This window comes from Odocoileus virginianus, chromosome 25 (assembly GCF_023699985.2).
Source record: "Odocoileus virginianus isolate 20LAN1187 ecotype Illinois chromosome 25, Ovbor_1.2, whole genome shotgun sequence".
NCBI classification, from domain to species: Eukaryota; Metazoa; Chordata; class Mammalia; order Artiodactyla; family Cervidae; genus Odocoileus; species Odocoileus virginianus.
Genome location: NC_069698.1, coordinates 29251397 through 29264860, shown reverse-complemented (window position 1 = coordinate 29264860; position 13464 = coordinate 29251397). Strand labels below are relative to the sequence as shown.

Genomic DNA, 13464 nt, shown 5'->3' with positions numbered 1-13464 from the left:
TTCTTACAGCAGAAGTAGATTCAGCTGTCTCTCTGTCAGTCTTAGTCACAATTTTGAACACCTTTAGAAGAAATTCAGTTAATTACATCAAATAGTTAAAAAGATCAACAGAATATGCAGTTTATAAATCACATACATAGTCAATGTTACATTCCAGATTCTCACAGTGTCTTATGTGTTGCATCAGATAAGTGTTATTATGCCCATTTTACAGATGGGGAAACCATGTTTCAGAAATATTCAGTAACTCACAGAAAGTGTCAGGGAGGAAATAAAATGTCCGAATAAAGACCTAGATTTTTTAGATGATTGTTCCTTCAGTGAGGGCATGACATTTCCCAATGAAACTCACTCTGTGACATCTAAACATTTCAGCACCATATTTTTAAATCTATGTATTTTCTTTTTTTCAACCACATTTCTCTAATTGCAATAGCTGTTTATATAACTTTGCTAATGAGTGAGAAGAGAATATTGATAAAATTGTGTTTGTTTCCACAGAACCTGCTCTTCCCAAACCAACCCCAACAGCCCAACAGTAGGTGTTCTGTGTCACCAACTGGGGACCTTACAATTACCAACATTCAGCGTTCGGACGCGGGTTACTACATCTGTCAGGCCCTCACCGTGGCAGGAAGTATTTTAGCAAAAGCTCAACTGGAAGTTACTGATGGTGCGATATTATTAGATTTGTTTTCTGAAAATAATTATCTTTATTTCAAAGGATGAAATTTTCTTATTTGTTAATTAAATCATTGAAATTAATGCTTATCTTGTAAGTTTGAATCTAGGTAAAATAACATTTTTAATGGTTTCTAATTCTCCCTGATCTATTTACACTATTTATTTTCCCTAGGAAGAACATCCAAAACAATCTATTTTATTCTAAAAAATATAGCGGTGCATTATTTTAGTGAAATAGAAATAAGCATGCCATCTGTATACCTAATCTTATGCTGACATGATTACTTCTAAAGAATAGTGATAATTTTCTTTTACTAGAGAAGAAAGGATACCATCTTTAATATCAGGAAACAGAGATGACTTTTTAAGTTAGCTAATCACATCATCCTACCCCACCCCAAATTGTGATGGCTCTGAACATTTTTTTTATAACTTGTTTGAATTTTAATTTCTGCATTGATTTTTACTTAAGTAAGCAATGACAAAGTCAAGATTGTTTTGCAAGAAGGTTGTGTGGAGGTTATAGAGTTATTGATTTTAACAGTAAAGAAATCTAACTTCAAGACCTAAACATACACACACATACACACACGTAACTTATTATAAATAACTCTGACTCTAAATATTAACTTGCTGATGATATATTGGCTGATGACTTCACAACCCTGAATATTCATTGGAAGGACTGATGCTGAAACTGAAACTCCAATACTTGGCCATCTGATGCAAAGAACTGACTCATTGGAAAAGATGCTGATTCTAGGAAAGATTGAGGAGAAAAAAGAGGGCAACAGAGGATAAGAAGGTTGAGTAGCATCACCAACTTAATGGACAAGAATTTGAGCAAACTCCGGGAGATCGTGAAGGACAGTGAAGCCTGGCGTGCTGTGGTCCATGAGGTCATGAAGAGTTGGATCCGATGTAGCAGCTAAATGGCAACAACAATCCTATGATTTTTTAAATTACACTTTCACTAAGTTAAATTAATTAAATACCTTGCAAGCTATGAATTGGAGAAGGAAATGGCAGCCCACTCTTGTAGTCTTGCCTGGAGAATTCCAAGGACAGAGGAGCCTGGCGGGCTACAGTCCATGGGATCATAGAGTCGGACACGACTGTATCACTAACTTTAAACGATGAATGGATGCTAAAATTATTTTTCATTTGCATATATGTATTACAAATCTTAACTGAAGCACCTGATTCATAGTGAAAGGTGAAAAATATATCTTCATGATCTGATTTTTTTTTTTTTCCGCAAGGTCTTTTTTGTGACAGTTGACATGTAGGGAGTTTTGGATATTCTGGAACCTCTGAGCATGAATTTAATCCATATTCTTTTATATTTTAGATTAACAATTCTCTCTTGCTCTCTTATATTTGTGAGGTGTATAATTCGCCTCCCCTCTTCCCCCACCCTGGATGCTGGCATCTGAGATCCAAGAGCTTGGGCTGTGACCTCTCTGATTCTCTTCTTTCTCTGCTGAGCTTTCATACAATTCAAATTTACATGTATATTAAAAGGTCATTTAAAATTAATAGAAAGGCAATATTTTTTAATGTCTGCCCATGCTATTGCCTGATTCAGCACCATGTCAGGAATGGGAATAAATAGAACAGATAAACATTAGCTGCAGGGATATTGAGTTATTAAGAGTTACACCTGCTGATATGGCAGAGATTTACTGCTGTGGAACTGAAGATGTCAGGTTCACAGGTAACAGTGCCAAGAAATTCTTGCTTTAGATGGGCAAGTCCTTTGACCCTTCAAATATCCATATTTCTTAAAAAATAAAAATATATCTTTTGATCTTTTTAAGTTCCTATGTTTCCCACTAGAACAAATATATTAATGATTATATTAATAAAATATATTTTTTAATATAATGAATATTTATAAATATAAATTATATATAAATATATAATATTTTATTTATTTTTCTTCTACTAGAAAAAATGTCCAGAAACTTATACTTGAAAAATAAGATATTTTTGTTCTGTACTACTATGAAACACTTCAAATATAATGCTTAAGAGCTCTACTGTAATCCAGCTGCTCATGGTATTTTAAAAGAGGCAGGCTTTAAATGTTTTTAAATGAAGAAGTTATTATGCAGAAGGCAAGCCGTATTTTTAGAAAACAAAATTGATGATATAGAAGAGCCAGTTGATGTGACTGCTGTGGATCATGAAACATGTAGATATTCAAAATTATACCTGATATAATGAAAGAGAAGGACTTCCCAGGTGACTTGGTGATAAAGGATCTGCCTGTCAATGCAGCAGATATGGGTTCAATCCCTGGGTTTGGAAGCTTCCCCTGGAGGAGAAAATGACAACCCACTCCAGTATCCTTGCCTGGGAAATCCAATGGACAAAGGAACCTGGCAGGCTCCAGTCCATGGAGTCACAGAGTCAGACATGACTTAGCGACGAAAGAACAATGAATCGGAAAGTTCGTTTTGAGAAATTATGTTTGTTGGTGACACAGTCTTTCAAATCAGTAGTAATTATAGCTTTGTTTCTGTGGTCAGACTTAAAATGAGTGATGAGGAAATTTGAGGACTTTGTTTTGTTTTGGAGCGTAGTTGCTTTACACTGTTGTGCCACTTTCTGCTATAGAGCAGCATCAGCAATGTGTATACACATAGCCCCTCTTTTTTGGATTTCCTTCCCACTGAGGTCACCACAGAGCACGGAGTAGAGTTCTCTGTGCTCTCCAGTAGGTTCTCATTAGATTTCGGTTTTATACACAGTGTCAGTAGTGAATACATCCAATTCATCCCATCCCACCCTGAATTGAAAGGCTCTGAACATTTTATTACAACTTGTTTGAATTGTAATTTCTGCATTGATTTTTACTTGAATAAGTAATCACAACGTCAAGATCATCTTGCAAGAAAGTTGTATGTAGGTTATGCAGTTGTTGATTTTGACGGTAAAGAAATATAACTTTGATATCTAAACACACACACACACACAGACACCTTATTTTATATAACTCTGTCTCTAAATATTAACTTGCTGATGACACATTCGCTGACGACTTCTGCTTTTATTCATAGTTTTGAATTTTTCAGGTTAGTTAACAGTCTAATAATATGTAAGCCATCATCTTCATTTTGAACATGTTGTTTGGTATGATCTAGGGTGATTTAGAGCCAAATGAAGTTCCAAAGTAGAATGAAAACATATGTCATGTTCAGAAAAACAAGCAAAACATCTATATCAATGTTTTCTGTTACTACATTTTTGTACTTGCTTTCTTGGAAATATTTTTAACTCAAGTGTTCACATGAGAGGAGATTATTAATGGTGATGAAAGGTACTATTGAGTGATAATTTTACTGTTTATAGATAGAGCTAAGATGTTTTAATACACTTGAATTTCAAAATATCCCTTTAAAATACTTTCTCATTAATTTGTTAACTCTATTCTTCATTTCTTTTCTTCTCCCCTTTTTTCTCTCAGAAAAGTAGAAAATTGAAGTGAGAATTTGGAGTAGAGCCGATAGAATCTGTAAGGACTAGAGAGAAGAAATGTATTTATATATAATATTGACAACAGATGTCACAGTGATCTTGTATGAATGGTTTACTGAGGATTTATAATGCATAGTTAGAAAAAACCATGCAACTGTTCACAGATCACTGGAAGCCCTAAATGTTCATTTAACCTCCGACCTTAGTGTCATGGAAACTTGTGGTCATCTTTCACCCATAACATCCTTGAAACTGAAAGTTCTTTCTGGCCAGGAGATTTTCAATTACTTTATTGATCAAATCCATTTACAAGACAATGAGCTACTCATTTGGGCAGTAAAAAAAGAGAAAAAGAAACTAATCAGATGTCCTTTGCCTATATCTAATGATTTCATGGATATGATAGTAAAAAAGCAAGTTACAAGAAGTTGCCTGAATTCTATATAGATATTTCATTTGATGCAAAGAAGTAACATTATATAAAATATAATAAATAGCTTATTTTCTGTTAATACTGACCCATTTTTCTCACTGAATTTTAAAATCATAATGTTTGTAGAATTAGCCTTCCATTTTTGACTTATAAATAAAATAAATTCCATGAAGCTTTCAACTTGAATAACTATTTGCACAGTTATTGCCAGATATGTCAGAATTGGTATAATATTACAATTTCATGTTCCCTCTCATTTAATTGACTTCTGAGATGAAAAATTTGATCAAGAAAATCAATGAACTAAATGGTTCTAATTTTATTTGTGAAGACTACACAGAGAATACTGTTTTCCTTAGGTTTTACAAGATTTTCTACACATACACAGATTTTAGTACATATTTTGATGTAGTAGGTGTAGGTTGACTTTAAGTCCACTCTATTTTGACATGCCAGGACACATATATCACAGCCTCTTTTTAAATCAAAATTGGTTGGCTTTCTCATGGTAGGCTCTGAAAGGGCTGTTTTACTGTTTTTTCCTAAAATTGTAAAGTCTAGCAATAAAAATGCATCTAGGCTGAAAAATAAACAAACATATAAACTAGTATTTGTAGAAGCTTTGTAGACAAAGGAAATTAGAGCATTAATAAGCAAAATTACTTTTTTTGATTATGTACATTATAATACAAGATGACTTTCTTGAGAAAAGACACTCTTCAGTTGCTTAACAGTAATTCAAATTTACTATTTTTTCTTTCTGTGGAAGTTATGTATGTATTTAAATATATACATATAGTAAAAATATAATAAAGAGTAAATATACATAATTAAGCAAAACCTATGTGAAGTTTATAAAACTTTCTCTTCAGAAATCTTTCCTTGGAGCTGGATATAAATTTCAATATGACATGGTCTTCTAATGAGTTGTAGATGAAAACTTGCCTCTAATTGATTCCATGTTTTCATCACCCATTTAAATATTACTGTATATTTTGATATGCATCCTAAAGCATTATATAATACTTCTAAAGGTCCTGATGATACTGCTACAAATCAACATTTGATTTAAAAAGCACAGTGACCCAAGTTCATGAAATTATGGAAAATTTACTTGAATACAGGAATTGATATATATGTACATGCAAATTTTTCATGAAAGTCCTATTTTTGTCTTGTCTATATATATTCTTAACTAGATTTTTTTTTTGCTGAATTGTGCAGACTAATTAAATTATATCACCCAAATTTTATTACCATAATTTAAAGCAATGAAGCAGTTTTGGAAATAAAGTATTTATAGTCTACTGTATTATCATGAAAAATACTATATCTATATAAACAAAACATAACTGGTACTATGAAGGTAAATTGGCCATTTTATGAATGATTATCATCATCATCTGAGTTACAGGTAAGTCAGAGTAAATAGTAAATAATAACGTGGCTTCAGTAAAATAGGTACAGATATATGTGTAGTATGTGTAGATGATAAATTTATATTGGGTATAGAATATACAGAAGTAAGTATAAGTAATATGTTTGACTTTGGGGCTTTCATCTTACTTTTGCTATGACTACAGATGATATAAAGTTTTCTAAATTTCATAGAAGTTAAAATATCCCGAAAATGTCTTTGTGTTTTAGTTTTGACAGATAGACCCCCACCTATAATTCTACAAGGCCCAGCCAACCAAACATTAGCAGTTGATGGCACTGCATTACTGAAATGCAAAGCTACTGGTGACCCTCTTCCTGTCATTAGCTGGTTAAAGGAGGGATTTACTTTCCTGGGTAGAGATCCAAGAGCAACTATACAAGAACAAGGAACCTTGCAGATTAAGAACTTAAGGGTAAGTAATGTTGAGTTCGTATTTGGATCTTCCTGTCAACATAAATATGTATATCCCTAGGGAATCACTCCATTGGGAAGTTAAATCTTACATGCCTGTCTGATCGCTGTACATTTGATTATAGACCATGTTATTTCTTTTTTTTTTTTACTTTTTTCAGTATATATTATTTCTTATTTTATTTCTTATTTTACATGTTATTTCTTATTTTACAAATGACAAACTAAAATTAGAAGGGAGTGCATTGTCCTTATATTAATCATAAGTTCCTAGCAGACCTAGAAACTTTCTATTCTTCATTCAACCCCATATTTATGTGATCAATGAAACTAAAAAGGTTAAACACATAAAGTTAATGATAGTAATGGTATATTTGAAATAGTTTGAAAAAAATAAAATAATTTGAAAGTGACAAATGTATCTGTGCTACTGTCAAGGACACGGGAGTTTCTAAGGAAATGAGGATAAAGCAGTTCAGTCAAACACTTTATGTGGAAAATAAGAAAGAGAGGAGACTGGTGAGGACACAGGAAGCAGGTTTGGCTAGTTTATAAAAAATCTTATAGTTTAGGCAAAATTGCTGTGCAGTTTAGATTTAAGTCTGTCGATAACAGCAAGCCATTGCTGATCTTTTAGTGGAAAATGACATGATAGAAAATGATCATTCCTGCCAACTTACCGAATTAGACTTGCTTTGGGAGCAACTCAAAATAATGTTTATTTCTGAATATTGTATTAGATATCTACTGTGTGTAACAGTATTAGCAAATACCTAGAGGCTTGAAGCAACACATATTTATGATCTCGTAGCTTCTGTTAGTTAGGAAGCTAGGCATGATTTAGCAAGGCCTTCTGCCCTAGGGTCTCGGAAAGCTTTAGTCAGGGTTATAGTCTCATCTGAAAATTGACTGAGGATCAGTTTGCTTCAAACAAAATGGTTGTTAGCATTCAGTTTCTAATGACTTTCGGACTGGTGACCTCAGCTTCTTGCTTCTTGTTGACTGAAGGTTGCTTTTGGTTCCTTACCTTGTGGATATTCCCAATACTTGCTTCCTCAAAATCAACAAGGAAGACAGTCCTTTAGCAAGACAGGATTACTACCCTATATAACAATTAGAAACGTGACATCTTGTCACCCATGCTATATTCTGTTGGCCAGGAGTAAGTCAATAGGTCCCTCACACATTTGAGGTGAGTGGTTATACAAGGTATCAATACCGGAAGGATGTTGTCATGGGGACCACCTGCCCTACGCAAGTATATTCAATTCATTCAACCAAATATAGAAAGCCTCCCTTCCATATAGCAAGTACTATGCTAAAGCTCCAGACTATGTCAGAATAGTCATAAGACTGGGAAAGAGGGCCTGAATTAGGGTGATTGATGTGATAGTACATGAAGAAATATTGATTGAAAATGATTCCGTGAAAAAACAGTTGGTAGAATCTGGTATCTAGGTGTAAATTGGGAACCAAGGTGATTAAAAAGAAACAAACAAAAAGATGTTGAATTTTCCCATTCAGAAGCCAGAGGAATATGTAAAATAGCTATTACATGTATTTTCAAATGATCACCACAGGCATTTTTTTCACAAGGAGAAAAGTATTTGCAATCACATGTTTATCAGATGTGTCAAATACAGATACCTAACAAAAAGGAAGAATAACTTTTTTGTAGTGTGCACATGCACACACACAAATCTTTAACTTGTTATTAAAGTGAATGTGTGTAATTTTTATTTTAATTTTGAGACAGGCATTGCTCTAAGTAGACAAAATGCTGTCAAATTTTATTTGAAGAAAAATTGTACAGGTTTTTCACCTTTGTTAATTATAAACTAGTTCTAGACCTTCTTTCAATAAAATGGGATTTATTTAAAAATTAATGCTAACTCTCCTTGAGTAAACAATTTAGTCTCTTTCTTTGAGTCAAAGGCAGAATTTTGGAGCCACAGATGATAATACATTTCCACCGTGCTGATGTATTAAAGGGTGTATTTGAACAGTCAAGACCCCCAGTAGTGCTTAAAATTAGTAATAAAAGGTGGGTGCTTGATGATGTCAAAGAAACTTTGAGCCCTCTGTCAGGCTTCTAAGTAGTCTTTCATAGATGCCTACGTCTGGGGGCTTGTCTTCAGCCAACTACACAAGGAGAAAAGTAGGTGAGAGTGTGCCATCACATTGTCTCTTTTTTAAAACACTTGGTTAAAAATAAGAGGAAAAGGATAGGAAAGACACAAAACACTCATGACCAGAAAATATATTATTTAAAGTTAAGGAATAAAAATGAATGTGGTAATAATGCTGGTGAAACAAGACTAAGCTTTAGTAATGATATTTAGGCTTTTCATATCACTTCTGATAAAACTCCATGATGAAAATATTGTTATTTTTTCTATAAGATGACTTTAACAGGAAATACAATGTTTTACAGTACTTCACTGATACTGTCAAAAGAGGGTTTCCATAGGTCATATTTCTTTGTGTCTCACTTTCTTTTTCAGCACTTAAGCAAAGGGGGAAAATTGTGTGCTGCGCACCATATTCTTATGGTCTAGCTAATTGGTAACTGAATCTGTTTCTTTTGGGAAGTAGAATATTCTAATACTCATTAAAACCTACCTACCACAGCTAATGTCAAACTCGTATCTCCACATAATGACAAGGAGATGCAGTTAAGAAGCATTACCTACCTATTCTTCTTTTAGCGTTTGCACATAATAACAAGCGCTACATTTTAGTTCAACTGCTATAATAAAATGCAAATTCTTTACTCTTTCACAGACCATATTCAAATGAACATCCCATTAAAATCCAGCCTCGACTCATTATATTTAGTTTGTGAGTGATACTTCTCAAATGCAAAGATTTCTAATGACTGTAATGCGTGCATAGCCACATCTGAAAAAATGGCTTTTTCTATAATGGCAGTCCCCCATCATCCATTGGCATAATAGAAGACAATTGTACAGAGATAATATAGCAAAGAATGACATCCCAGAGCAATTTGAAACTTGAGTTAAAATACACAATGACATGTAAAATCAATTAAAATGGTGGAACCACAGTAACATCTAGGTACTACTGATTTACCCAAGAATCAATTGTGGAAGGTTGAGTCATCAATACACTTACATTTTGAACCCAGCAGATACTATATATTCCATGCACTCATGTTTTATCAACAAGTAGACTCATATTCATCAGGGAATTTTACTTCTGTATCTTCTGCTTTGCCTTACTCTGGTCATCCGTTTCTCTTCCCAGTCTCACTTTTCCTTCATGCCTAAACTAATGTGAATGAAGGTTGTTTGTAATGTCAGCCCATGGGGCTCCACCACAGGGAGGGCTTTTAATTTACATCTTGCTGATGTTGGAGTTTTTGTCAAGATATAATCACAGAATCTTTGGCCTTTAACATTTCTAAAAGAGAACTCTTGATTATTTTATTAACTATTCCTCAAATCTTTTACCACTAGTTAATGAATAACAAAAATGTTTTAAGTGCCAGTGGAGTGTATGATTAACTCAGTTATGTCTTGTCACAACAAAAATTTGAAGTGACGGACTTTAAAGCCCTCGGTATGTCACAGCTCTCAGACAGACCGTGCCTCAGCTCTCAGACAGATCAGTGTTGCAGCTCCATTTTAGAGCTCAGTTTTATTTAGAAAATAAAGGAAAATACATCCTCGAGGCATGAGGGCATGCTGACCCAAAAGATACAGGGAGGAGAGAGCGAGAGCATCCCGGTCCTTTGGCTCCTCTTTTTTATGTTTTTTGTCTCTTCCCCCTGGGCCTGCCCTATGTAAACTGGGCTATCCAGGGGTGCTGTTTGTTCTACCTGAGGTCCTCACTCCAGTCCTCGAACCTTCCTTTGTTCTCTTTTCATGGGCTTTTCCCTTCCCTGTCTTTTAGCCACCACCATTCTGGACTCCTGTTTCCTATTCTAACTACTTAACATATAAGCAAATAGATGAGGAAACAGTGGCTTCCTTTATTTTTGAGGGCTCCAAAATCACTGCAGATGGTGACTGCAGCCATGAAATTAAAAGACGTTTAATTCTTGGAAGGAAAGTTATGACCAACCCAGACAGCATATTAAAAAGCAGAGACATTACTTTGCCAACAAAGATCCATCTAGTCAAGGCATTTTTTTCTAGTAGTTACGTATGGATGTGAGAGCTGGACTATAAAGAAAGCTGAGCGCTGAACAATTGATGCTTTTGAACTGTGGTGTTGGAGAAGACTCTTGAGAGTCCCTTGGACTGCAAGGAGATCCAACCAGTCCATCCTAAAGAGATCAGTCCTGAGTGTTCATTGGAAGGACTGATGCTGAAGCTGAAACTTCAATACTTTGGCCACCTGATGCAAAGAGCTGACTCATTTGAAAAGACCCTGATGCTGGGAAAGATTGAAGACAGTAGGAGAAGGGGATGACAGGGAATGAGATGGTTGGGTGGCATCACTGACTCAATGGAGATGAGTTTGAGTAAACTCCGGGAGTTGGTAATGAACAGGGAGGCCTGGCATGCTGTGGTCCATGAGGGTCACGAAGAGGGGGACACAACTAAGTGACTGAACTGAACTAAACATAAGTAATCAGTGAATGATGGTTTTAAGTATACTTTTAAAAGTGTAATGTTATTAATTAAGTTCTGTGACCCTTTTAGCTCTGTATTGCAATGATTCCATAGGTATAATTTATTTGTTTTAATGATGCAACTTTATTTCATTCACTGTTACACTGTTACAACTTTAATGTGAGTACTGCACTCTTTAAAAGGGAAGATTCAGTTTTCCATTTTAAAAAAGTTTTTTTTTTTTTTTCCCTTTTCACTTTTATCCATACCTTTAAAGAAAAAAAGAAGTGTTGCCCCCCACCTCCATGGTATCTGAATGCTTATTTACTCCCGGGCATATTTTATCCTGTGAAATACAGTTTATTGATGGCAAAGAGAATGGCTTTACACTACTGACATTGAAGCCAGATTCGTTACTGTCTGAGCTACCAGAAAAGTGTGGATGTTTATAGGATTCTGAAAAATTCTCTCCTGAGTTATCCATATCTAACTCTGATACAGTGAAGCCCCAACATAAAATCGAGTTAACAGATAAGGGGATTGCCATGGAGGCAAATAGAAAACTGTTAAAGTTTACAGACAAAGAACATTGAGTTGTAGAAATAGAATAAGAATCTTTGAACCACTGTTATGAGCTTATTTTAATATTTCATGTGTATGTATGATTTAGTCTAGTGTATAATTCCAACAGCCAAATGATATATCACATTTTAGAAGTCAAATATTGCCTTGTTGAGATTGAGTAGTCATTTTACAAATCAGTTAAAACAGTTTTATTCTCTCCCTTCCATGAACACTAGATTTCTGATACTGGCACTTATACTTGTGTGGCTACAAGTTCAAGTGGGGAGACTTCCTGGAGTGCTGTGCTGGATGTGACAGGTGAATTCTTTGTGAATTATTTTAACAGAAGAAATCTTGAGCCAGTTTTAGTGATTAGCTCATTATCAGATAACAAGTTAAAGAGAAAGCAAGATTTTAAACTTATCGATTGTAAAAACTAAGCTTTATGTCACTTTTTCATTTCTACCCTGCTTGGCGCATAGCATTGCATATATGAAATTTGATACATTTGTCCTTGATAATCTTACTCTTTTCTCTGACTCAAGAACAAGCAGTTTGAGTGATCACGTGTGGAAGTAAATATTTTCTGATCAATAGGGAAAAAACAAATATTCACATATACTTTTGATTCATGAAGATAAATTGCCATCTATTCAAATTCTTTAATAGGCTATTTTCTGTCTTTTAAGCGTTGTTGTCAACTGACGCAATCAGAAATGAATTTTTTTCTGTTTGTCCTCTATAGAATCTGGAGCAACAATCAGTAAAAATTATGACTTAAATGACCTACCTGGACCACCATCCAAACCACAGGTCACTGATGTGACTAAGAACAGTGTCACTTTGTCCTGGCAACCAGGAGCCCCTGGAATCCTGCCAGCAAGTGCATATATCATTGAGGCTTTCAGGTACGAGACAGTTTCGTTTATCTCCACTGAGTTTTTGCTTTAGCTCCTATATCCTAAAATCTCAAGTGAGCTATCCTGCTGTTTTATTCTAAGGACATGTTTAATCAGGGCATTTTAAGAATTTATCTTTGGTATTTTACTTTATTCAAGAATAGGTTTTGGGTTTATTTTTCTTTCATACCTTAATTATAACATTAAATATGCATCATCCTTGCCTATGTCTATAGGCATTCTAGTTATGACATCATCACTTAGCTCTTTTCTTTAGTCTGACCATTGTAAGGATTTAAGATGAGAATTTTGGCTTTAGAACTAAGCAGGACATGATTTAATTAGGCACAAGCACTTTTTAAGTTACACAAGTTGAGGCATGGAAACTTGGAACTTTACTTCCTAATAATTAGAGAAGACTTTGAAATAATTCCAGTGTTTTGTGCTATATATTTCACTACATATATTGGCTATCCCCAAGAGAAAATTAAAAACTACAATGAAAGAGATTGATTACAAGCACTTCTGATGGCTGAAAGGAAAAGTTAGATCCAATCGTTATTAGGAATAATTGCCCTCACCTTAGGCATATAGACTATAAATTAGTCAATACTGGTATAAAACTGTCTTATGAGAATTTGAAAAAATTGTTATACTAATGAGAAAATGTAGCTTCATATTCATTTTCAAACTGCTTCTATTTGCCATTATAAATATAGTGATAGCGCCTCTCCTTTTTAAATGTAAGGACAAATCATCACTTTCATTTCAGATTTCCCTAATCTATTAAAGTTAATGATCAGTACCTAGTTTTCAAATTTCACAAGTGTTTCTCTGTAATTTTCATGCTTTGAGGTATAAGGACTTCTGAAAATCAGACAGCTCTGAAAAATCACAGTTTCTCCTCATCCTAAGCAAAAGTAGCATGTGACTTTAGACCAAGGGCTGTGAAAGGGCATCCTATCTGTT

General features: G+C 34.4%; 1 protein-coding gene across 16 annotated transcripts in view; it reads left to right on the top strand.

The window, feature by feature from the left end:
- The window catches only part of ROBO2 (roundabout guidance receptor 2), a 1429762-nt gene that overhangs the window by 1316372 nt on the left and 99926 nt on the right, over window positions 1–13464 (top strand). For all 16 annotated transcript variants that reach the window (XM_070455070.1, XM_070455067.1, XM_070455068.1 and 13 more), the window contains 4 exons: window positions 502–673; window positions 6248–6453; window positions 11833–11914; window positions 12342–12504. In XM_070455070.1, the coding sequence (XP_070311171.1) occupies window positions 502–673; window positions 6248–6453; window positions 11833–11914; window positions 12342–12504 (623 nt within the window). The remainder of the gene's footprint in view (window positions 1–501; window positions 674–6247; window positions 6454–11832; window positions 11915–12341; window positions 12505–13464) is intronic.